At 36.1% G+C, this 26849-nt stretch overlaps 1 protein-coding gene across 11 annotated transcripts in view; it reads right to left on the bottom strand.

Annotated features, from left to right (window-relative positions):
• Nucleotides 1-26849, bottom strand: part of DGKB (diacylglycerol kinase beta) — a 723907-nt gene that overhangs the window by 23844 nt on the left and 673214 nt on the right. For all 11 annotated transcript variants that reach the window (XM_058296926.1, XM_058296928.1, XM_071215137.1 and 8 more), the window contains 2 exons: nucleotides 6849-6969; nucleotides 5842-5902 (listed from right to left, as the gene is read on the bottom strand). In XM_058296926.1, coding sequence (XP_058152909.1) covers nucleotides 5842-5902; nucleotides 6849-6969 — 182 coding nt within the window. The remainder of the gene's footprint in view (nucleotides 1-5841; nucleotides 5903-6848; nucleotides 6970-26849) is intronic.

The following is a 26849-nucleotide window of genomic DNA, read 5'->3' as shown; positions in this document are numbered from 1 at the left end:
AAATTACAGAACCCTTCTTTTTCTATCTCATTAGCCTGAGATTAATCTGCATTTATCAAGTAACTAAAGATTAAATATCACTTTAGAATGGATTGTTTTTAAATAATTAAAATAAAAAATATATAAACAGAAATTTTATAGGTCCTAGAATACTGTTTCTCTTTTTAAAGTGTTTGCATTTTTAAGTTGTGCTGGGTATATTGTCTTCATGAATAAAAGTGTTGAAATTAACATAAATTCTAGATTAACTCCAGTGACTAGGGCAATAGGGAAACGATCCAGTCTTCCTAGTACAGGGTGCAAGTAAGGGCTAGGCAAGGAGCCCATGTCCCCTGCAAGTATGTACTAATGCCAGGGAAGGGAACTAGAACTCAAATGTGAAGTGGAGTTCAATAGGATGGTCCACACAGTGGGAATCAGGGCAGTAGAAGGCAGGTGCTCTTAGGTTAACTAGGTGACCAAATGCTTACCCAGGAATAGATCGAACTTATGCAAGAGAGACTTTCAGACTTGGCAGGGATTGGCTGAGGATCAGGTTAGGTGTGAGTTGCATGTTGAATGTCTTTAACACTGGCAGCTGAAACTGGGCAAGTGGCTTCAGGGTCCTGAAGGGTATTAGACTAGGGACACTACATAAAAGAGGCCAAAGGAGAATCAAAACACAGATAAATGATTTCTAGAACTTTCTTTAGCGATCCCTTTGTTGTGTGTTCATGTTTTATCTGTGGTTATTTTACCATTTAGTTTATAATCTGCTCATAACTTTCTCCCCATTCTCTACCATATGGAAGAAAGTTTCGGGAAACCACTCAGTCTTAATCATAGATGAAGCACACAAGTGATAATATTGCATTAAAACCTCTTTGGCATTACTTTTCATAAGCATATCATAAGTAATAATTAATATGTGACTATTAATATTTCAAAGTATTAACAAAATGCAGCCTATCTAATGTGTAAAATGAGTATATAATTGATAATAAAGAGGGAAGTGGCCTTCTAAAGAAGTTTAATCATACCAAACCAGGAAACTGAAGGAGTCAATCTTTTAGATGGAGGAATTATTTCTTTCTCTGATAAAAATTCTTTGCTTTTGGAATTTAATGAATAAAGAGAACTCAAAATAACATTTATATGCATTTATATATGAAAAATATGTGAATGAATTGCTAGCCAAGCTACAGTATGTTCAGGAAAAGATTTTGGAGAAAATATTTTTTACCATGCTATATTATCCCAAGAAGTATTAAGAAATTCACAAATTTAGAATGTACTTGTTATTGGTATACTAATTATGTGTGAAGCACAATGTTAGGATCAGGGGTATATAGATTACCAAATTGTCTGCTGAAGAGCTAGCCATTAGGATGATGATTTCAATGCAGTGTAGTTAGTGCTTTGACAGAGATATGGAAGCACTAAGGTTGAAGTTTTAGGCTAACTGGGACTTGGGTCAGGGGTGAGGATGAGGGTTGATGCTCAGGGAAGGCTTTATGGAGGAGGGGCAACATGAAATGAGTATCAAAGGATAAGCTGTGCTACTCAATGAGTGAAGTGATAAAGTTTGCTTGGAAAAGAGGAAAATGCATGGAAACATGGAAAAGAAGTAAGAGATGATGTTGGTGAAAAAGCAGCCTGAATCTTAAAATGTATTATATAATATAAGAAGTAATTAAATTTTAAGTAGAAGAGTGTCATGGTGAGATTAGTAATATGTAGTGATTATTCTGGGGTAATATGGAGAATGGATTTAAATGGAAACAAAATGGAGATTAGGAACCACTAATATTTCCTAGAGAGAGAGAAAACTAAAACGGGGCAGTACTAAGAGAGGCAGTAGTAAGGATGTAAAGGAAGGGAAAGATTCTAGAAATGTCATATTATTAGGCAGACATGGTAATTTGGTTTGAAGGTATAGAAAGGATAGGATAACTCTCAGATTTCTAGCTTAGAAAACACTGGTTGCATAATGGTTTCACTACTCAATATGGTAAATGGAGGAGAAGCACATCTGGGAAATAAGAGATCAGTGTGGATGGGGAGATAAAAGGCAGTAGAGAGAGGCAGATAATGAGTTCATTTTGGTTCCATTGAATTTGAGTTTCCTGAGGCTTTGTATGGTCACTCCTCACTTACAAAACTTTATTGGGCACTCATCACTTAATAATGAGTGGTGTATGGGAAGAAGTGGGAGTGAAGGGTGGATATCCAGATATAAAATGAAATCTGACTTAATCTATGTTCTCCCATAGCCTACCACTCCACCCTCACTCCACATACCCTCACCACCTGCTCTTTCTTCTTTCCATTATAGGAACATATTGCTAACAGAGTCAGTATGTTCTACGTGCACAGGAGGAAGAGTTGGGAGAGGGGTGCGGGGAAGAAGGCAGAGAAGGGAAAATCGTCAGTTGCTGGGGCTACCTTAAAGAGAAACCCATCTAGAACTATTTTATTATATATTCTTCTAGAATTAATATTCTCTTTAATTTGAGAATCTTATTAACAAGCCCAATAGTTACATAGTTAAAAGTCCATTCAGTTACATAGCTAATAGTTACATAGCTAAAAGACAATTCAGTGACTATCACAAAACCATGAGTACAAGGGTACTCAACAAATTTTTGTTGGCTGATTTTTAGGGAGAAAATTTAAAAGCTTGTTCAAAAATAATTACAAAGTATATATATGAATAGTCCATGTTAAGCTCTTTGGTGTTTGCTTTTCCTGATATTCAGATTCTTAGGACTGGTAAAATTGGTAAATAAATATTACCTTGATTTAAATAATAATATTGATTGAAGAATCAAGATGAATTTATCGCCTGTCTTTCATTATATATATTCCACTTAAAGAAAAACTTTAAGAGCTTCTGCTTTGGTTTAAAATTATATCTAGAGCAATTTCTTCCTAAATTGAATATCAGCTTAAGGATATTTAAATTCAGCAGAGAATTTTAACACTCTACCAATTCTTATGTTCTGTAAGAAAAACACTGTGGTATTCGTTTGAAACAAAGAATACTCTATAGTTAATCCACACCCATCCCATGAATACTAAATATTCTCTTCAGTTAAAGTAAAATTTAAAGTATAGAACTCCACGTGGTTCTAGGAAAAGTGGAATATGCCAGAAATTGAAATAACAAGACAGTCTACTACAGTTCTTGGCCCACGGTAGGCTGTAATAAATAAGTGAATTTATAAGGAGAAAACTTGTTATAAATTTTGTAAAGTTATTAATTTAACAATTGATAGATCATAACTAATAGGTGTAGTGAATCTGCTACTACTAATTAGAAGAATAATTTAAAGGTATTGTCAAAATGTGTGAAATAAGTTAAAATTATTCAAAACCAACTAATTAAATTTCAACAGAAATGGATTTTTTTTAAGGCTGGAGAAAAGCAGTAAACTATTTGCAAAATGTCACGTTGTGGAGGATGATAACCGGCACCCGCTGGAGCCTTTCCTTTCTGCGATCCATGGTAGAGAGACGTGAAGCGTGCGGACTCTTTCAGTTTCTATTCTACCATTTACCAGCTGTTTAGAATTAGGCAAACTATTTAATCTTTATCTGCCTCAGGTGTTTCATCCATACATTGAGGAAAATCATAGGGCTCATTGTGAAAATCACAGATCAAGTGTCTCCCACACCGTACGTGGCACATACTGTGACTCATTGAATGTCTGATATTACAATGGCACTTACTGCTCCTTGATTCAAAACATGGCACAGGGTTTAAACGTCCCTTCTCTCTGAGAAAAGTCCAAAAGAGTAAAAAGGGTACTGATGGAAGATATTTTGCTTTTACTTATTCTCTTGTAACCAAGCCTGATGAAAGTTGGGCCGTTAGTAAACGTAAGGATACGGCTACCACTGCCACCACACTGCGTCCTGTGTCATCGCAGCTACCACCGCCCGCACGCTCTTGGCCACCTTCACATCAGCACCACCACTATCACATCCACTGTCACTCCCTTCCCCAACGGCACCTACTGGTTCTGCTGCCCTATCCCGACGGAGAGCTAACATTTCCACCACTGCCATCACCACCGCCATCACCCTAGCACCACCGACACCAGCAGCCACTGCTACTACCATTCCCTCCACCCCCGTTAACATCCACGTGAATGCAGATATGAATTTAGAAGCTGTCATTTGGAGAATGAAGAGCGAAGCTTAAATGCATGTGGATACAAGATGGTAAAAGGAGGAAAGGACTTTTTAAAAAAGAACTTTCGTAGCCAAATACAGAGATAGCAGAAGACAGAGAACTGCCAGGCTAGAGTTTTTTAGATAAGTTACTGATTACAGAAATAAGAGATTTTACAAACTGAGGGTTTAGGTATGTAAAAAGAATGTACTTAAGCCATGGAACTGTAGTGAATAGTATAATTATAAAAGTGTGTTATTATTAATTGTAATAAACGTTCCAGACCAATGCAAAAGTGTAAATAATAGGGTTATAAATGGGAATCCTGTATTTTTGTTCTGTAAACCCACAACTTCTCTAATAAAGGGAAAAAACCACAACTATGTATCCTAGCTTTAATTATCTCAAAGTCACCTTCAATCACAGTTAGGAATTAACCCAGATTCATCCCTTTCTTTCGTTCCCCACTCCAAGGGATAATATTACCAATTTTTGTGTCGTCTCCAGAATGTAGTGCAGATCTAGCCACTTCCCTTCTCCTGCCCTGCTATTATCCTTGCACAATCCCAGCCTATTGAGATAGAAACTGGCTCACACCTGCTACTCAGTACAATCTTTTCTCTACTTAGCAGCCAGGGGTGAACTTTAAAAATATAAATCAGATGGTGTATGAATGATTTCAACAACTTCCTATTGCTCTTAAAATCAATGCTAACTTTTCCCTATCATTTGTTCTACTTGTTTGTTCTCTATCCACCTTTCCTACTATACCTCTTACTACTTGCCCTAACTCAAGAAACTTTGGTCACACTGCTCATATAGTTCTTTTAATACAGAAAGCTTTGGGGTATGTCCTTTTAAAGAGACCTCCACAGATCCTCTTATTTAAAATAGTACCTTTTTCACTTCGCCTGGTTCATCACATTACCTTATTTCTTCTTAAAACTTTTAATATTTATAATATAGTTAATTATCAATTTAATTTTGTTTCCTATTATCAAAATTTAAGTTTCTTGAAGATAATTATATTGTTGATCATGTTCACTTCATTATACCCAGTGCCTAGAGTGTCTCATATATTTGACATGTGATTAAATATTCACTATGCAAATGGCAATTGAAATTGTATTTTGTCAAAATGTCTCCTTTAACAAATAATATCTCATTATGTAGAAAACAGCTATGGTAGAAAATGTAGATGGAAATTTTCTATAGAGAAGGAAGCCTTCACATTCTTAAAAGAACAGACAAGTACTAGGCCCAGGGACACTCTAGGTCTGAAGGTCCCATAAATAATTTTCTCATTAGGTGTTCTGAAATAAGTATGACAAAGTTTAAGAAAAACTTCTTCACTATTTTGTTTAGTTTCATATTTTTAAATTGATCTATGATAACAAAGGTTCAGGTTCTCCTTAGGCTAACACAAACATCTACAAGGAGCTAAATCATTGTCAAGGGTATATAATCACTAAAACCTGAATATAATGGCTCAGTCACATGGATAAGACAAAAATTAAAAAAAAGGTATATGGTGATAGATCCTAAAGAGGTCAAGGAAAAACATTAGATGCGCTAAGAGTATCATTTCAAGTGTATTCACTGTTACAATTATTTAGGAATAGGGTATATGATATTTGGAAAGCAAAAATGAAGGGGACATAGCATTTCAGCTACTCTGCACTTACTGTGCATGGGGTCTGCATCCATGGTTCTCCATCAATCTGCATTGGAAGAGACTTGCTAGTCCTGGAGAAAAATATTTCATTATTAACACTTAACAAATCTATATAAGAGATTATATGTAAGAGTAGAAGATGACAAAACCAGGGAATGCAATAATGGTAGTAGCTGGGCTCTAAAGTTCTCTTTCTGAAAGTGGTATCAACTGTTGTGTATGAATGAATACCCTGAAAGGTATGTTGGTCACAAGAATATTAAAAGCTTCCCCACAAACGTGGAGATATAAATGAAAATTCTGGATGCCAAAAGAAAAATGTCAGAATTTATGTTTAAAGACACAATCAAAATTCCTGTTGCCAAAAGTGCTTCCTTGCTTTAATGCTCCTATGATGTATACCTGAAGAAAAGATATTTAATGCCTCAGATTTTCCAATATTATATGTTCATATAAGTAACTTCCTGACAACAAAGTCTGTGCTACAATCCCTGGTTTCACACTTTGGCCCAAATAGAACTTTTTTTTTCTGTAGAAATTTTGGAAAAGCTTTCTTGTAAAGGTTTAACTTGAAGCATCACATAAAATCTTACCTTTAAAATTATTCATTAATTTTGCAGAAATAGTATTGCACATCATTCCAGGAAAGAATGTAAGTTAGTGGTGCCTCAATGATGTTTTCAATGAGTAATTTGCCCACTGGATACTTCAGTGCTGACTTAAACAAAGCTGAATGTGAACTAGCTCAGTGGGATGAAATATATATGTGAGAATTGGTGTATCGATGATAGTCAACAAGGGAGAATTGGATTCCAATGAACTCAATAAAAAACAGCTAGCCAATAATTTGCAAAATCTGTCAGCTTCCATTATTTTTAAATGAGTTAGTATTAATCATTGATCATTTGAAGCACAGTAAGACGAAGGTTACTATCAGAGTCCTACATACTTATAATTAGTTTGTAATTTTGCTGGGTGAAATCCCTTTCCCTTTCTCAACTACGGAGAAAGAATTACCTGATGACCACAGAGGAGCATTGAGCCAACCGCCGTCCCGCACTCTTCAGTCCTGTGTATATCTGCCCCATCTCCATGGCTCCTTCTAGGCCAACCACCTCCACCAGCTGGTCACTCAGATCTAAAAGAAAACAGACGCCTTGTACTTTAGTGCATATGCATATGCCCACAAGTTAATGCTGCTAGCTATTATTGAGATACAAAACAAAATTCTCTTCACAAAGAAAGCTTCTCTGTGTTGGAAAAGCAAACGTAATGGAAAGATGTCATTCCTTTCGAAACTCTCAGTTTAACTAAACCTTGAGGTTCTGTGGAAAACAATTTGCTTTCAGCTTATTCTAAAACAAAATTTGAAGAACAGCTTCTGAGCCAAATAATGCCAAAAAAAAAAAAATACCAGTAGTTTTTAACATCAACAAACTTAATGTTATTCCACATGTATATATGAAACATTTATACATCCCACATCAGACAGTTTGGCAGCAAATATGCATTTCAACACTATAAATAAAGTATGAGGATATGCTGTCAAACATGATTTTGTTAAATTACTGGAACAAGGGACCTTTTGAGATCATCATATTGAAGCTTATCATTTTATAGATAAGGAAACTGAACCATAAATCATTAAGTGACTTAGTCAGAGTCATAGGTAACTTTGTGCAGAAGTTCAAGAAACAATATTAGTTTCTTGAAATATTTTTCTGATGTCAAGCATATGCTATGAAAATACGATTTAGGAATAGACTAGATAATTAGCACAATGCGATCTTTTCTTTTTTAAAAAAACGGGAAACAGTAGAAAGGGGAGTAATAGTAATGAATATCACTTGTTGAGTATTTACTATGTATTCCTAACTGGACTAATTGTTTTCTCTATAATATCTCATTTGCTTACCCTGAAAATCCATTTAAAACCAATATTATTATCTCCATTCACAGATAAAGAAGATGAAAATTAGAGAACTTAACTAAGTTACTCATATTCACATACCTAATAAGTGACAGAGTAAAAATTGAACCTAATCACTTTGATTCATCACCACTATACTATAGTTGATAAATCAGCCATAGGAAGAGAGACTTTAAAAAATACATATATAGAAAAGTCTCTTACATTGGGATGATGGTTGTACTTGTGAGTACCAAGGTCTCTTTCCAAATTGACTATTTTCTCTCAGCCAGATTGCAGAGGGCTTGCACTCAGGTTAGCAGGATCCCAGAGAGCCCAGCCAGAGACCCAGCAAGAGCCCATGTGCTTACAGATATAGCTCCGGGTGCCCGGCACTTGATTTGGAGGGCAGAAGTCTAGGCTCGCATATACAGTTCTTTACTATTTTCATATTTCCATGTATTTTCATGTATTTTCAAATGTCAAGTAATAGTTCAACAATATTGTAGAAGCAGAAAAAACAGGAGGGGGTGGCATAGAGTGGGAGTGTGTGGTGATTCTGCAATATAACCGTATAATAGCTGGTCATACCTATGGTAGGACTCATAGAAAAATGAGCAAATGTGTTTTGTATGGAATCCATTTTGTACAAAAAGCCTCATTCCCCTCTAATGACTCCATTTTAGCATGAAGTTCAGAGATATAAATGTTTCCTTTTCAGCGTAATTCAAGTGTGTGCCGAATATCACTTTGAAATCTCAAAGTTAGGCCTGGGATCATCGACACGTTTAATATAATCCCTTAAAACAGAATGTGTGACCGAGGCAACATATTTTTTTTAATTGAACTGATAAAAACCTATCATTTTCTTAACTTTAAGAATAGCCATAGGATGAGGTTGTTCCAAGTAAAAACCACCTTCTAGCTATAAAATCAAATGTTAACAAGTCATAATAACTTAGAGCATTCATCTTGCTATACCAAACCCTATTTAGACTTATTTCTCATGAAACTTGTTCTGTGTTTCTAGTTTAAATTTATGTTGCCAAGAACAGATGGACAAGGAATGGAAACATATTCTTTCAGCTGTAGCCGGCACTAAAATGTGCTTGGCTCTAGAGCCTGGGTGTTAATATACGCGTCTCTTAGCTATATGTCAACCAGAAAACCGCATTGTGGCAAGCACTAAAATCCCAGATGTGTGCCTGGTGATATTTATAAAACAACAACAACAATAACAGCAACCACGGGATCAGTGTTCACATTTAGTATTGTATATTTTGAACTGCCTGTTTCTTAAGTAGGTGAAATTTCATGCTAATTTTTGTAATTGTCTGATCTGAAGCTGGTTGATGAGAACTGTTCTATAAGAAATGAAACATTTTCTCACGACAGAGTTAATCTGTGAGCCCTAACTCTTCCATGAATCACGAGGATTTGTCTAAACCCACACCATATTGCTACTGTCTACCACCCTCCTTCTGACTTTCTTCTTTCTTTTAATTTGTCTTTGTTTTTCTCCCTGCAAAAATGCCCTGAAAATCAATTCTACAGTTATCAGCAGTACAGTTATCAGGCAGTAATGGAGATATTTCTTATGGATTTAGACTTTCCCAACTTTCATATACTTGCTAACACAAAGAACTGTATAGGCAGAGTGGAATATTTACAAAATCTTGCAAAGTCAAATACCACATTCCTTCTAATTAGGTATTTAGGAAAACCAAAAAAAACAAGCTAAAAAAAACCCAAAAGAAACTAAAGTGTGGTTCCACAAATTTGATCACATAACTTTTTTTTTTTTTACCCAACATGACATACAGTATCAGTGTACAAATGATATCTTCTACATGTTATCTTCAAGATTAGTGTACTGGGAAGCGGACTTGGCCAAGTGGTTAGGGCGTCCATCTACCACATGGGAGGTCTGCAGTTCAAACCTCGGGCCTCCTTGACCTGTGTGGAGCTGGCCCACGAGCAGTGCTGATGTGCGCAAGGAGTGCCCTGCCACACAGGGGTGCCCCCCGTGTAGGGGAGCCCCACACACAAGGAATGCGCCCCATAAGGAGAGCCGCCCAGTGCAAAAGAGAGTGCAGCCTGCCCAGGAATGGCACCACACACACAGAGAGCTGACACAATAAGATGATGCAACAAAAAGAAACAGATTCCCGTGCTGCTGACAACAACGGAAGTGGACAAAGAAGAACACACAGTCAATAGACACAGAGAGCAGACAACTGGGGAGGGTGGGTTGGGGGGGGAGGTGGGTGGGGGGAAGGGAAGAAAAATAAATAAATAAATCCTTAAAAAAATATTAGTGTACCAATTGATTTCAGATAAAAATAACTTCTATCTATATAAAATTTTGAATTTGTTTCTATTTGTGGCATCATCTAAAAATGTCAAAGACTTTCTCACATTCTAGCTAAAATTTATTCCAAATGCAGCTCCTCTGGGATGTCATAGTCAATCAGATTAACCTACTTAATTGTTTTGCTACCTGGAGATTGATTTCATACTTAAGAGTAGGAGCACACTATGGCCCACTGACCAGATCTGGTCCCCTGCCTGTTTTTGTATGGCTTGCAAGTTAAGAAGGGCTTTTACATTTTTTAAATGGCTAAGAAAAAGTCAAACTAAGAGCCCCACCATGATCAAGATGAGTAGGATACTTCAAGACCCTGTCCCCCAAAGAAATTTTGAAAACCAGCAAGAAATGGCAGAAACATTTTTATCAAAACTCACCCCACCCCCAAAAAAAGAAACAGCTAAAAGACTGTAGTAACAGGGCAGGTATCAAATCAGGAAAAAGGCCACTTAAAATTGGAAGGCTCTCATGGTACCCTGGGTGACCCTTCCCCAGCCTCTGCTTACTGTCTAAGAGCAGAGCTGGTCCATACTCTCAGTGCAGAACCCAAGTCCCAGTTCTGGAGAGAGGAGAGTAACCCTCATGCCCTTACTAAGAGCAAGTATACATGCACAATCTGTCTGGTGGTGGCAGAACTCTCCCTCAGTATCCTGTGGAAGAGCAGTGTGAGTCATGCTCCTCAAGGCAAGTGATTGTTAACTGTTAAGACATCCAGTACTGTGCCCAGGACCATAAGGAAACCGTTTCCTAAGAAAGAGGAAACATTCTTATATATGTGTAAATGGGGCAAATCCTAGGGCTACATCTGTATTCCCAAGACATTTTTAGAAAGGATTGATGAGGCCCTATGCTTTAGCCTATAGCTATTCTCTGAATTTGTGGTATAAATAAGCCCTGAAGGAGAACACTTGCATAGGTCAGTTTTGCAAAGACTGAAAAATGTATTTCCTTTCCTCCTCCTCCTCCTTCTCCTTCTTTTTGTTAGGTCCCAGCAATCAAGGAAAACTCTGTCTTAACACTAACCATACATACATTTAATGAGCAGACAGTCTAAATTCCAGCAGTAACACATTAAAATATCACATGGCCAGGCTGAGAAAAAAATTACACAACATACAAAGAAACAGTAAACAATGGCCAAGCAATGGAGAAAATGAAAGCATTAGAAACCATCACCAAAAAGGACCAGACCTAGGACATACCAGACAAAGACTTTTAAGTAAATGGCCCTAAATAAGCCCAAAGAGCTAAAAGAAATCATGCAGAAAGAACGAAAGGAAATCAGGAAAATGATAGATGATCACAAAAAGAATATCAATGGAGTGATGGAAATTACCACAAGGAACCAAATAGAGCTGATGGCTACAATAACAGAAATTAAAGCTATCCTACAAGGGTTCAGCAGCAGATTGGAACTGGCAGAAGAAAGAATCAGTGAACTTTAAGATTATTCTTTCCAAGAAGCAGAAAGAAGAAAGAAGGAAGAAAAGTGAACAGAACCTGAGGAACCAGTGGGTCACCATCAAGGAAACCAATAAATAGTGTAGGAGTCCTAGAGGAAAAAGAATATTCAAAAAAATAATAGCTGTGAACTTCCCAAACTTAGCAAAAGATATGAATATACATATCCAAGATATACAACAAACTCCAAATAATATAAACACAGATAGACCCACACCAAAGCAGTACAATAAAAATGTTGAATGCCAAAGATAAAGAGAGAATTCTGAAAGTTGCAAGTCAGAAGCAATATGTAACATTCAAGGGAGCCTTGATAAGATTAAACACTGATATCTTATTAAACTATGGTGGTAAGAAGGCAGTGGGATGACATATTTAAAGTGCAGAAAGTAAACAATTTGTCAACCAAGGATTCTATATTTAGCAAAACTGCCTTTGAAAATTGAGAGAGATTAAGACATTCCCAGATAAAAGCTAAGGGAATTCATCACCATAAGATCTACCATACAAGAGATGCTAAAGAGAGTTCTGCAGGTTAAAAGTAAAGGACAATAAACAATAAATTGAAGCTGCATGAAGATATAGAGATCTCTGGTGAGGGTAATGACATAGGTAAATATAAATGCTAGTGTCATCGTATTTTTGGTGTGTAATTCCACTTTTACTTCCTACAGGATTTAAAAAACAAATGCATAAAATGTAATGACAAATCAGTGGTTTTGGACTCATAATGTACAAGCATGTAGTTTGTAACAAGAGCTATATATAGCAGGTGGGACTGAGGGATATAGAAACGTAGTTTGTGTATACTATTGAAGTTAGGTTGGTATCAAAGCAAACAAGATTATTATAAACTTAGAATATTAAATTTATGCACTAGGTACCTATAAATAAAATATCAAAGAATATACAAGTTCATAGAGACAGAGATTAGAGTATAGTTGGGGGAAAGGTTGGGAGAAAGAGGGTATTGGAAGTTAAAGTATAATGGGTATAAGGTTTCTGTTTAGGGACATGGGAAAGTTTTAGTAAAAGAAGAGTATGAGTGTACTGCAATATTGTGAATGTGATTAATTCCATTGAATTGTGTGCTTGAGAGTCATTAAGATGAGAAAATTTTTATTTAATCCCCATAACTTAAGAAAGGAAAGAAAGTGCAACTATTTAGACAATACAGTAAAATGCAATTAGCTTAAATGTGTTGTGCAAAGGAGGAAAAAAGACTCAAAAGGACACTTTTGGTACATATGAAAAAATTGGAATATAGACTGTAAGGTTTATCTCATTGTTAAACTTCTTGGATGTGATAACTGTACTTAAGATGGTTACATAAGTGAATATCCTTCTTAGGAAATGTACAGGCAGTATAAAGTGTTCAAGGAGCTTGATGTATACAACCTTACATTTTTGTATTCAGAAAATTTATTGATAGAGAGATAGCTAGCTAGTGATTGAGTGATAGAAAGAGATGGTAAAATGGGAAGCAGACTTGGCCCAATGGATAGGACATCCATCTACCACATGGGAGGTCCGTGGTTCAAATCCTGGGCCTCCTTGACCCATGTGGAGCTGTCCCATGTGCAATGCTGATGTGTGCAAGGAGTGCCGTACCACGCAGGGGTGCCCCCCATGTAGGGGAGCCCCATGTGCAAGGAGTGCGCCCCATAAGGAGAGCTGCCCAGAGTGAAAGAAAGTTCAACCTGCCCAGGAATGGCACTGCACACACTGAGAGCTGACACAGCAAGATGATGCAACAAAAAGAAACACTGATTCCCATGCCGCTGACAACAACAGAAGTGGACAAAGAAGAACACACAGCAAATGGACACAGAACAGACAACTGGGGAGGGGGGGCAGAAGGGGAGATAAATAAATAAAAATAAATCTTTAAAAAAAAAGAAAGATATGGTAAATGTAGCAAAATGTTAAAATTGGTAATTTTGATATCTGGGAGTGGGTTAGGGGTGTGTGTGGCATTTTCTATATGAAGTTTGCATTATTTTGGTAATTGTCCTATAAGTTTGAAAATATTTTTGAAATAAGTTAAAAAAATCAAATGAAGAATACTATTTCATGACATCTAAATATTACATAAAATACAACTTTCAGTGACCTTAAATTTTATTGGAATCCAGCCACATTCAGTCATTTATGCACTGTCTGTGACTGCTTTACATGCTGGAATGGCCGAGTTGGATAGTTATTACAGAGACCACATGGCCCACAAATCCTAAAATATCTATTATATGGGCCTTTGGAGAAAAAGACTGTTGACTTCTGCTTAAAAGAAACATTAATATTCAATCTGAAGCAGAGTGGGCATCACCATCCCCAAATCTCAAGGTTGAGGAATGAACAAACATAAGGGGGGAATGCAACCATGGACCAAAGTAGACATTATTGTTGTAGTAATGGAAGACTTTGTAACATTGATATTAAGAGAGTGGTCACCAGAGGTTCTGAAGGGAGTGAGGAGAAAAACAGGTGGAACATTGGGCATTTTTATGGCATTGCAAGTGTTCTGCATGGTATTGCAATGATGGATACAGTCCATTATACATTTTATCAAATCCTGCAAAGTGTAAACCGTAATGTAAACTATAGACCATGGTTAGTAGCAGTGCCTCAATATTTATGCATCAATCATAACAAACATACCACAATAATGTAAGATGTTATTAATAGGGGAAAATGTGGATGTGGGAGGATGTGGGGTATATGGGAATCCCCTATGCTCTTGATGGAACTTTTAGGTAATCTAAAACTTCTCTAAAAATAAAGTTTACTGTCTGGAAGAAATTCTTTCAGGACACTGAGATTTTCACTTTGGTATTGCTACTATACTGAATGTCATCACAGTGGCCTGAAAGACTAATTGTCCTGGCACTAATTCTGCAGCATGGCATCCACATGTAAAACAGCTATTCTTCATCATGGATCCTCAGCCCACTCATGTACTGTAAGGTTTGTTACAATCAGATTGTTATTAATCATAAATTACCAAAGTTTCCAAAAAACTTTATTTCAAAAGAAACTAGAGCATCTTAATGTTTAACATTACTCAGTCATTAACATTGTGGTTGACTTTCCTGAGTGTGAAAAAAAGAAGTGGAGTCATACATAAGATGGTAGAGGTTGCAACCAGATCCTGGACATACAGGGAGGAGTTAGCCCTACCTGTGACAATCGTCTGTCTGATGTTGAGAAATCCCGACATCCTGACATTGGGACGTGTGTGCATTTCAGTGAGGATATTGCCTTTTTCAACTTTTATGTTACGAGGTATGCATTGGAAGGGGAAAACAGCATGCTTCTGAGAGAGTGCCATGTTTTTCCACAGATCTCCACAGGGGCGACAGAGGCATGATAATCTATCTAATTACATTGTTTCATATTTAAACTAGAAAGTCAATGAAAGGTACTTCAGATGGAAGAAACTTAGGAATTCATCAAAACTGGTCACATTAAAGCACAGTTCTTAACACCGGGTCTGTGGATCTGAATGGGGAAAAATACATCTTTATTTCTATCATCATCTAATTAAGCACTTCCTTCAAAGTTTAGTCAAAAACCAGAGTTGTAGTAGCAATTCCTATGACTGTTACTGATAAACATCACAAATATTTCCATACCAGAGTAAATATTTCAAAATGCTATTTAAAATCATTGTTAATAATTATTAACCCTCTGGTAGATTTTTTCCCCTGTTTAATGGGAACAATAATATCTGTATTTCACGCCTTGCTGGGAATGTTACAAAATTTAATGAGATTTGTATGAAGGCAAATTTTAACCTGTACTATGCAGATTTAAGAGGGTGTTATTTGAAAGAATTATTCCCCATTTTCTTTGTATCTTCTCTCACATCTTTGGATATCTCATCCTACATCCTGAGTTTTGCAGGGCTCATTTTCTAGATTTTTAAGTTAATTTGTTAATAAAGAAGCTCATATATTACTAAATCAAATGTTAAAGGTATTTCATTCCAATTGGTTTCTTTTGCTATCCTATGTATTTTTTAAAATGAATTTCAGAACTTTATTCTGAGAAGAGTCAGCTCCTCACAAGTTTCACCTGTCTGCCAAAGGGGACAATTGCACAAATGATAAGAAACCCTGCTTTAGAGTTTAAGTTGCCTTTTACATGGTGAGTATTTTCTTGAGCATTGCTAGTGTGGCATTATTTTGTTACATGGGTAAGCAGAGTCTGAATGTAAAATCAGAATGTCAGGGGCACAGTATAGATTGGAGAACACAGGAACTGCACAGCTAATATGTGGTTAATAGTTATTCATAGCTTAGTCTCTTCATTTTTAACAGTTATGCCCTGACAATAGGTCTCATTATGGAATTGTTTCAGGTTGCCGTATGTGAGGGAATGGAAGAGCAGACAGTACAAATACAGACTGAATGTGTGTTGTAGCATTCCATAGAATGTAGTATATACTAAAGGGAACAGGGCAGGGCAGATCCTTTTGTGTCTGGGATCCAGCAACATGTGACACACCGTGGGAAGCCATGTGCTGGGAACACTCATTGACTCAGCAGAGGCATTTTGCAATTGCCATAATTGCTAATTATATCACATCTATTAAATCCTGATATTGACAAAGTGAGATGAGGCTACTTTTGGTGCTATACCTTCTGAGTGTGTGTAGATTGTGTGCCTTCCAGTAATGTTTCACCTCTCTGGTAACTATATGAAATATGCCTGAAGATGCAGAAGAATTTTTAAAAAGCCAAGGTATATCTAAAATCCATCCATCAAAGTGAATAAATTTTAGTTCTAGGTTTCTCCCTCACCATATTCATCCATGGCTGATCATCTTAATTTAGATGTACTTCTGACAAGCATCAATGGCTGTTTTCCTCAACCTCCATAAATAATAAGAAGCAAATTTAAAAAGGGGAGAGTGGAGAGGAGAGTAGCAAAAATTTATTGATAAGAACTTGGTCCTTCACAGTATATGTATGTTAGCATAAAATCAGCTCTTTGCACCATTAGGGAACACATTGTATAACTGTAGACATATTAACAAGGGAGAAAGGAAATGGAAAGAGCTAATACATAGGTCGTGCCTATGTCCATTTAAGACTCCCAGCAATCCTTTGAGGCTATTATTATACTCATATTATTGATGAAGAATCTCAGTAACTTTCTAAAACCTCACGTAGAGTAGAAAATCTGGTTTTCCAACTAGGTATACTTGACTCCAAATCCCATGTTTCTGTACATACTGACAGTAGTAAGAATTAATAAATTAAATGTTTTCAGTGAGGGAAGAGAGCAAAAAAACTGTACAAAGAAATAGATACAATGCCTTAACTGGTACCATTAACAATCTTATGGCTCAACAGTTTTGGATGGCATTGCCAAATTAAAAAACAGAACAAAAATTCCCATTCCTAATGGGAATTAGGAATTGTTCACAGGTCACATGAGCTATACTCTGAAGAATCTATGTAAGAAGGCTAAAAGTACAAAACACTTTTTGGGAAGATTGGCATCCCAAATGGTAAAAATGTAAAAACTAAAAAAATAAGAGTCTGGCCAAAAAAAATAAATAAATAGGAGTTATCTGGAAAATCTAGCAGAATGAAATATTATATTCTCTGTTGAAATCTGATAAATGAGGGGTTAAGATACATATACAGAATTGCACACACAAGCACGCACATATACATTTGTGTTTATATTTATATATTCATAGTGGAATCACATGCCTGACTTTAAAAATGACTTTTAAAGAAAGAATGAATTTGATCATCTCTTCTGAAACCATCTGGTTTTTGAAAACCACCAGGCAGAGCTGACTATAACTTTATGTGTTTTGATTCTGAAATTCTGAACTTCCCTAAATGGATCCAAAAAAAGTGGAGAACAGAAACCACAGTATGGCAAGTTGTCAACAACCTCCCGAGCAAGACCAAAGTGGTTCAGGGTCTGCAAATCTCTTTGTTATGGGGTACTTGAAAGGTGATCCTCACTCTTGGACACACAACTCAAGAAATCAGAAGCATTTCATTCACATGACCCACAGAGAGCAGGTTTAGAGCCTTCCCCCAGCAATCCCTTGCTGCAATCGGCAACGTGTATTACCAATAAATCAAAGCAGAGAGTTTATGAGCACAAGCTAGCAATGAATATGAACGTGGCTGCTTCTGGGTGCTTGAGTAAGTTTGTTCTTGTTAAGCTTTGTGAAGGGATTGAAGGCTTTCACTTGTTTCTGTGTGAATGAGTCGTTAGTGTGTGTGGGAATGTTTTCACAGCGCCATGCCTCCCCTGCCCTCTTGCATAAACCAAGCTACTTCACGTGTCTCCTCATATTAGCACCATCACTAAACAAAGCAAGTGCTCATGAACCAAGGCTGATGTCAGCAAATTCTGAATAGCTTCTGAAGGGACATCCTGCACCCTCACATCCATGCCTACTGAGGGGATGAAGTCACCAGGGAGACCACCAACCCTTTTTCTCCTAAGAATTAAGCAGTTTCAGCAATTTAAGAAAATTAAATCTAAATAAAAAATCAAATTTTGTGAATTTGAAATAATTTTTTAATTAAAAAATAATTTAGTAGGGCCAATATTATTTTACACTTGACTATGTATGTAGTCTTTACATTCACTTTCCAGAAGCACTGTTAAAATCAGTCAGTATGTTTCTGAGATATATTATAGACTCTAATGACATAATTTAACTTTAGTTTCAGTGAAATATGAAAAAACACTTGTGAGAAACAATGAAATGTTAAAAATGGCCATGCATTTAAAATTAACTTATAAACATAATCTGAAAATTTAAATAATGACAAAACATGAAGCTGTTTCTGATATTCAATTTATCCTAGTAATATCCTAGCATATATGTACTCCTAGGAAAAGACTGACTTTATCATATTTGGAGGTATTGTACTTTCTTGGCCATATGCATAAAACCCTGTTGGATCACAGGTAAATCTTCTTTTCCTGGCAGTTTGTCTTTGGTGAGAGGAGGCTATATGGCTAAAAAGAATTAAATTTCAGTAACCTTCACTTGGAAATTTTTGGCTGGTAAAATAAAGGATTATTTCCTGAAATCTAGTGTCCTGCCAGAGAACTCTTGAAAACTTGTTCAGTTCAAGGCTCTGCACAACAGGAATGCCATAGTTTCTGCTGAGAACAATCTGTGAGTTTAAGGAGTTTTGCTGTTACGGAGGACTGAGGACTCCTATCTAGTGAATTGAGACAGGAACTGTTATTGTCTCAAGCACTAACAATATGCTTTATATCACCATTGCCTCACAGGTTAAAGATGAGCAGTTCTTGACTTATCAATGTCTCTAGGAAAGAATTATTAGGGTCTGGGAATACTTTGCTTAATTTGGGTTTTTTCATATTTTTAAAAGCTTTTAACAGATTGTGGACAGATGGACCATTATATCTAATAGGCTATCTGTCAGCAAGTCAACACAGCTTAGTATACACCTCAATTCTTCTACTTTGTATATATTCTCCCTTTTTTTCCTTTTGTATGCAGTAAGGTAATTTTATTTCCTGACCTTTACTGCTATAGAAACAGAATTATATTACTGTCTTGGATTACCAAATTGAATTAATGTTGACATAAGTAGTTTTATTTGGATGGGATTTAAAAATTAATCCCATTTGTAAATACTTATAAGAAATACAATCTTCCTTGTCATGTCAATTATGAAGTTAGCAGAGAAATCATTCCACACATGAAATCACTTAGGAAAGAGAAGTTACAAACTACTACTGTATATGAGGTTTTCAGTATCTATTTACCTCATGGTGTTTATTACTCATGGACTGAAAAATTTCCATAGAACTTGAATTAAAAAAAAAAAAGAATAAGCCCTTGTATATAGACATGTTGAGGGAATCACATAAATACAAAAAGGTCTCTGTGAAAAACTTTTCATTTATGTTTTAAAAGCATGTCATCTTCTCTTTACAAAAACAATTTACCAGTATTAGTCTAGATTTTAGGAACTACAGAAACATGACTAATAGTAATGTGCAAAGTAAAAATGGAACATTCAAAGTACCCTGATTTCTAACAACACTTGAAAATATTAGAGAAGTTCAAATGCAAACTTTCTGGTTTCCAACACTGTGAAACTAAGGACTTTAGCTCCCCTTTCAAAGTGTTGGTTGAGGCTGGGGGAAGCCAAAACCTCCCTTACAGTACAAACTTTGCTACTATAAAACTCTTTCTTTCTACCTCTTCTTATAAGAGATAAATCCTTTCAATACTTTAAAATGCTATTGCATTGATACCCTGGTTGCAAAGAAAAAAAAAATATTCTTTTTAGCCATATTCTTTTAAAAGTTATTTGTTTAAAAGGGCTTCACTGTATTGGTCTTGTAGCCCTTCATACAACAGAACAAAAGCAGTTCTATGAAAGAAGGCTAAACTTGGACAAACCGTAAAAAAAAAAAAGCAAAGTTCCTCTCTGTTTTTATCAAATTTGATTGCTGCAGCTGTTCCCAGTTTCTGTATTTTAAAAATAGCCTTATTCAGTGCCTAGTTGGCTAAAGGCCAGAGTGCCATTAGAACATGCTGTACGGGAAAACCTCTATTCAGTTACAGATACAGAAATATATTTAAGATCAGTGGGGGTCATCTGTAGCAAACACTTGTAAAGGAAAATAGAATTTTAATGTGCATGGACTGATCTCCACAGTTAGAGTATAGTTTAAAGGCCCAAGTAGAATCTTACAATTAATTTTGTTTCTCTTAGGTAAAAATGCAGAATGAATACCAACTTCATTGGAAACACATTATTAGACAGGCCTATTTCTCAAATAGCAGTTGTATAGCTGAGATACATATTTCAAAGAATACCTACCAGTGCTTTTTGTTTGACAAAGTCACAGGCATCCAATGGTCAAAAGCTAGGAATTAGCGAGCAAACACTACAAATGGAATCGTGACTTCTCTCTCTTATAGGCCACCTAACATACTTTAGTGGATGTGAAATGCACCAATCTGCCCGAGGTAAATGAGTCCAGGGACTCATTTGGAACAGATAATTCATATCTTTGGGCTCAGAGTGAGTAGGGATAGGGTCAAATCAAAAAATTATTTAGCTGAGTCTCAGAGCGCAACCCTACATCTATTCAGGTCTCTCCTATTCAGGCTCCACAAAGGACTGAAACTAGCTGGCATTTGGTACTGAACAGATTTATAAAGGAGTTGCAAGAGAAAAAGAATCTGCATGGGTCATCAATAAAAAAGAAATTTTTAAAGCGGGAGAATGAGAGTTGTTACAAAGAATCGGAAAGTAAGGGTTTAGGGAGAACATCTAGGTAAACTAAGAAACTGAAGGCATAAAAGGTATAGGAAAAGTTTAAATTTGTATTAGGGAAATGTATACCAGCTGACAAGAAGTGAAGGTCTGAGATTTTACCTTTCTTGCGAGCTAAGATACTAGCCTCTCACATTTTTATAGAGGGGGCAGAAGACACGAGATGCCTGGGTCAGAGACACAGGTCTTTATTACTCACAGCAATAGCAGTATTAGCATTTGTATCAGTTCCCTGAACCTCAATTCTATAGGATGAAACAAAGAGGGCTAAGTGAGTCATGCACATATCATGGGGTGCATTTAGGAGAGGAACCCTAGTGATCCCAGAACTTTTATAATTTGCAATAACCCTGCCTAACTTTTAAAAAACTTTTTTTTTTTTAATTTTAGGTTTATATTGTCTCAAAGAGAGACACTATCTCTAACCTCCAAGGCTATTCACTATACCTACAGCCTTGAAAAGACATTTGAAATAAAGGAAGTCAGTTCCTTTGCTCATGTACAAATGTGAGAGATAAGTAAAGAATTGTCTCCCAATCCCAATGCTTCTTCACTCTCACTTCCCTCATACGTATCTTCATGAGTAAGAGTACATTTAAAATTCTAAAACTCTCAAAATCTTCAAAGAGCCTTCTCTAAAGCTGCCCATTTCTGAAGGCTTTCCTGACTCTCAGCCTTTCCTCAGAGCCGTCTGTTACTCCTTGGGTATTTTGCTTCTACTTTTTGATTGGCTATAGCAAATGCAGTATTTTCCATGACACCTTAGTCAGTTTCACTTGTATTTCTACCTGTAGTAGACTGTTGGTTTGTTGAGGCCTGGGACTGTATCTTTTTTCATGTTTTATGAAACATATACCTAGCACAGTGCCTGACAAATCACAAGTGCTCAGTTATCTAGTGTTATTCTCATTTAATTGACTGATACAACTAGATAACAATTAATGAGTTTGATTTAGACAGTATTTAAGGTTTATTCTAGCTAAGATAAGTAAAAAAATAATATATTTTTATTTCTCCAAAAATCTGAAATATTTTTGGTTCAGATTCTCCTTTCCAGTGCCATAGAGCATAGCTAGCCATAATCCAATGTTATACAAGGTAGAAATGACTTGTCACCTTAAAAATATTTAGCAATAGATGATATATTCATCTATCTTAACACACACCGAAAATGGCCTATTTTCAAGATATGCCAGCTGCCAAACTAGTTAAAAAATGAATAGGTCTGATCTTTGTGAATTGTAACCATTATAACATTGAAATAGAGAAGATAATAAAAATATTTCACAACCAGCCAGAGCACAGCCCAATCACAGTGGACTCCAAGTGATGAAGGGAAACAGTCTCAGAGGCCTCCAGTCTCAGAGGCCTTAGTTGCTGGCTCTGGAAAAGTCTGGGAGGCTATTGAGGTGAGATGGAGGTGGGAAAGAGATGGTATGTGAAAGCTCAGAGCCAATTGTTTGGCAATATTTTAATAATTTATCATTTAGTGCAGCTATGCTGAATAACAGGCCAATGAGGAAGGTACTAAACTGAAACATGAGTCAGAAGTTCTGATTTCTAATCCTGAATTTCTCTTTAATTATAAAGGTGACCTCAATCGAGTAATTTAATAATTCTGGGACCGAGTTATGCTATGTCCAAAAGAGAAACAATACTCACTTTGACCTCCTGGGATTAAATCCCTTGTCTCAATCTCTACCACAGTAATTTTCTTACTCATTCTCTTTTTCTCTCTCTCAGACTAAAGATACTTTTTGCATAAATGATGCAATTTATATCTGTGAATGCTACACTTTATATATATGTGTGTATATATATACATAAATATATATATACATGAAATTAGAGAAGTTGTGAGCTTACAAAGCAATCATGCATAATGTACAGAATTCCTGTATATTACCCCTCCACTAACACCTTGCGTTGTTGTGGAATATTTGTTAAATATTATGAAAGAACATCATCAATATATTACTCTTAGCTATGATCCATAGCTTACATTTGGTATATTTTTCCGGACAGTCCCTATTATTAACACCATGTATTAGTATTGTACATTTGTTATAGTTCATGAGAATACTCTCATATTTGTACTGTTAACTACAGTCCATCATCACCACATGGTTTACTATGTTACACAGTCCAAAGTATATACTCAGTAGCTCTCACTTTTATCACAGAATTGTGTAGTCATTGCCTCAGTAAACTTTTGAACTTTTTCTTTAGTCCAAAAGAAAAAAATCCCATATTTCCCTATTATTGACCTTAGCATTTTGATATAGTAGTCTCATTGACACTTAGGCAAGAATATTACAATATTGCTATTAATTACAGCCATAAGTTACATTAATTGCATTTTTCCCATGCATCACCATGTTCTTGTAATAGTGATGGACATTTATTCTAGTTCATAAAAGAACCTTCTTGTAATTGTACTATTAACCACAATTCTCACACATCACTAGGTTCACTGTTATTCAGTCCTTAGATTATTCTCTAGCTTTCTTTCAATTGACATTTACATCCCTAAACTACCCTATTCTGCCACAATTCTACTTAAAAACCAGCTGTTAGTTAAACTCACTATAATGTGTTGCCATAAACTCTATCCATTTCCACACATTTTTTAGCCAAGTTAATTAAAAATTCTGCACATATTAACATCAGTACTCTTTCCCTGCACTCGTCCTATCTCCTGGTAACTCTAGCTTTTAACTCCGTGTTCTTATTCTTCAAATCTAGTTCATACTAGTGAGACCATATAATATTTGATCTTTTGTATCTGGTTTATTTCACTCAGCATAATGTCTTCAAGTTTCATCCATGTTTTCATATGTGTCCCAATTTCATATCTTCTTACAGCAGCATAGTATTCCATAGTATATACATGCCATATTTTGTTATTCATTCATCGGTTGATGGACACTTGGGTTGTTTCCATCTTTTGGCAATTGTGAATAATGCCACTATGAATATTGGTGTTCAATTGTCTGTTTTCATCCTATTTTCAGTTTTTCTGGATATATTCCTAGTAAAGAGATTGCCAAATCATAGGGTAGTTCTCTATTTAACTTCCTTAGGAACTGTAAAACTGTCTTCCACATATTCTACAGTCCCACAATGAAGTAACATTGCTATTTCTCCATATACTCTCCAGTACTTGTAGTGTTTAGTTTTTAAATAATGGCCATTCTATGGGGTGTGAGATGATTTCTTATTGTCGTTTTGATTTACATTTCCCTAACAACTAGTGATATTGAACATTTTTTCATATGCTTTTGGCCATTTGTATTTCTTCTTTGGAGAAATATCTATTTAAGTCTTTTGTCTATTTTTTAAATTGGATTGCTTGCCCTTTTATTTTTGTGTTGTATGATCTCTTTATATAGCATGGAAATCCAACCCTTATCAGATATATGGTTTCCAAATATTTTCCCCCAATGAGTAGGCTGCCTTTCCACCTTGACAAAGTCCTTTGAAACACAAAAGTGTCTAAATTCAAGGAGGTTCCATTTATCCTTTTTTCTTTTTTTTCAATTACTCATGCTTTGGGTGTAAGGTTTAAGAAACCAACACTCACCACCAGGTCTTGAAAATGTTTCCTTACATTTTCTTCTAGGAATTTTATGCATCTAGCTTTTATATCTAGGTCTTTTTTTTGAGTAAATTGCATGGGCATGAGACAGGGGTTCTCTTTCTTTTGGATATGGCTATCCAGTTTTCCCAGCACCATTTGTTGAATAGACTATTCTGATCTAGTTGGGTGGGCTTGACAGCCTTGTCAGAAATGAATGCTACACTTTTGATGGCAGTAATTTGAAAAATATTGGAGATAAACCATTGAAGGCGGTGTAGCTTAGGAGGATCATATGTGACTATTAATATTGAAGTTGGGGAGTGGGATTGGGCACAGCCAGAATGACTAGAACAAAAGAAAACAGAACAAAAGCACAATAGTTTTTTTTTTAAGTCGGATATAAAAAAGCATGTAGGTCAGATAATTGTGAAATGTAATTAAGCTGGACACCTAAGGAGAGTGCCAGAATATGAGCATTACCATTATGGAATTAAAGGAAAATAGAGCTACTAGGTAAATACTCTGCAGGATGCTTGTGATAAGGTGGGGCACACTGTGAACCTAAGGGCAGAAATAAGAACCAACCTGGTCTTATATCCACAATGAACTGGGAAGAAGAGATGATACCCAAGTGTTCTAGGTATGATAGAACCAAAAAGTTACCTGAGATTCAGATGTTAAGTATCACAAGGCTACACTGTAAATGAACTGGCGGTAGCCCCCTATAAAGAAGCTCTATATTAAGCTACTAAATTAACATAATTATTTTGCTATGTTATTGCTTTATGATTTCTAAAATAAAAGCAGCAGTGATAAAAAAGTGTATAAGTACTTAGCTCTCTGTATAGCAATATTATAAAACAAAATATTTGTCACATTCTTATTACAATTTCAGAAATTACAAAAGTAAAAGTGTGAAAACAAAAAAAAATTGTAACAAAAATTAAAATTATATGTATCACTTACAAGGCTAGTTGCTGAGTATATAAGGGTGAGCAAGACCTAAACAGGGATGCTTACTGCCATAACTGGAAAGGAGAAGACCTCATTTCAAAGGAGGTTCAGAACTGTGCATAAACCTTGAGCTCCTTGAAGCCAACTTATCTCTTGGGAGGAGGTCTTTTTTGATTATTGAATAGTTTGAGTACTTGGGTTCACCCACACCTGAACATAGTCATGAGTTTTACAGCTACATGAGCAAATATGTCCACTTTCCACCTGTTACTTACTTATTTTATTTTATTTTTTTTAAGATTTAATTGTCAGCTCTGTGTCCATTTGCTGTGTGTTCTTCTGCATCCGCTTGCATTATCTGGCAGCACTGGGAAATTGTCTCTGTTTTGCTGCATCATCTTGCTGTGTCAGCTCTCCGTGTGTGAGGCACCATTCATGGGCAGGTTGAGCTTTTTTCACAAGGGGCGGCTCTCCTTACGGGCGCACTCTTTGCACGTGGGGCTCCCCTAAGAGGCGACGCCCGTGCATGGCACAACATTCCTTGCGCGTGGGCCAGCCTCACCACATGGGTCAGGAGGCCCTGGGAAACAAATCCTCCATATGGTAGATGGACACTCTATCAGTTGAGCCAAGTCAGCTTCCCTTAAAATCATTTTAAAACCATTTTAAATTTAAACATTATAAAAGGGTCTAGTTTTGTTCAGAAACTTGAGTTGGATTTCTCTCATTTGCAAATGAATGGCTCCTGAGTCATATGACTTCCATTTCTTAACACTGCCAGATTCATTGTCATCAAAATGCTTTAATGGTGTCATTTTCTTTTACTGACACCTTTAATTGATTCATATTTCTACAAGGGGAAGAACCTTGGCATTCAGCTATACATAATCTTAACTTTATTTCAATACATATGCAAATTTTAGATTTTATCCAAACTACTATTTTCTGAACCCTAAATAGGCCTGTTTGCCACTGTTTTACTCCCCATTAATTTAGAATACTTAATTGAATTAATTGTATAGGTGTGAGACAGGGGTCCTCTTTCTTTTGGATATGGCTATCCATTTCTCCCAGCACCATTTGTTGAATAGACTGTTCTGATTCAGCTGGGTGGGCTTGACAGCCTTGTCAAAAATGAATCCTACACTTTTGATGGCAGTAATTTGAAAAATATTGGAGATAAACCAATTGGAGGTGGTGTAGTTTAGGAGGATGCTTTTACATCCTCTTCTATTAAAATCTGTTAGCCCTTCAAGGTTCAGTTCAATGACAGCTCTTCTTTAATGCTTTCCCATATTTCTCCAGACTTCTACTGAATGTTAAAAAATACAATACCTTTATGATGTTTTTGACGCTTTTGACACTCAACTTTTACTGTGAGGCAGCAATTAGGGAATCAAAGATTCACACAGTATGTTCCTTAAAGGGACAAGGC

The sequence above is a fragment of the Dasypus novemcinctus genome, chromosome 5, assembly GCF_030445035.2.
Source record: "Dasypus novemcinctus isolate mDasNov1 chromosome 5, mDasNov1.1.hap2, whole genome shotgun sequence".
In the NCBI taxonomy this organism is placed as follows: domain Eukaryota; kingdom Metazoa; phylum Chordata; class Mammalia; order Cingulata; family Dasypodidae; genus Dasypus; species Dasypus novemcinctus.
This window is presented reverse-complemented; position numbering and strand designations above follow the sequence as displayed.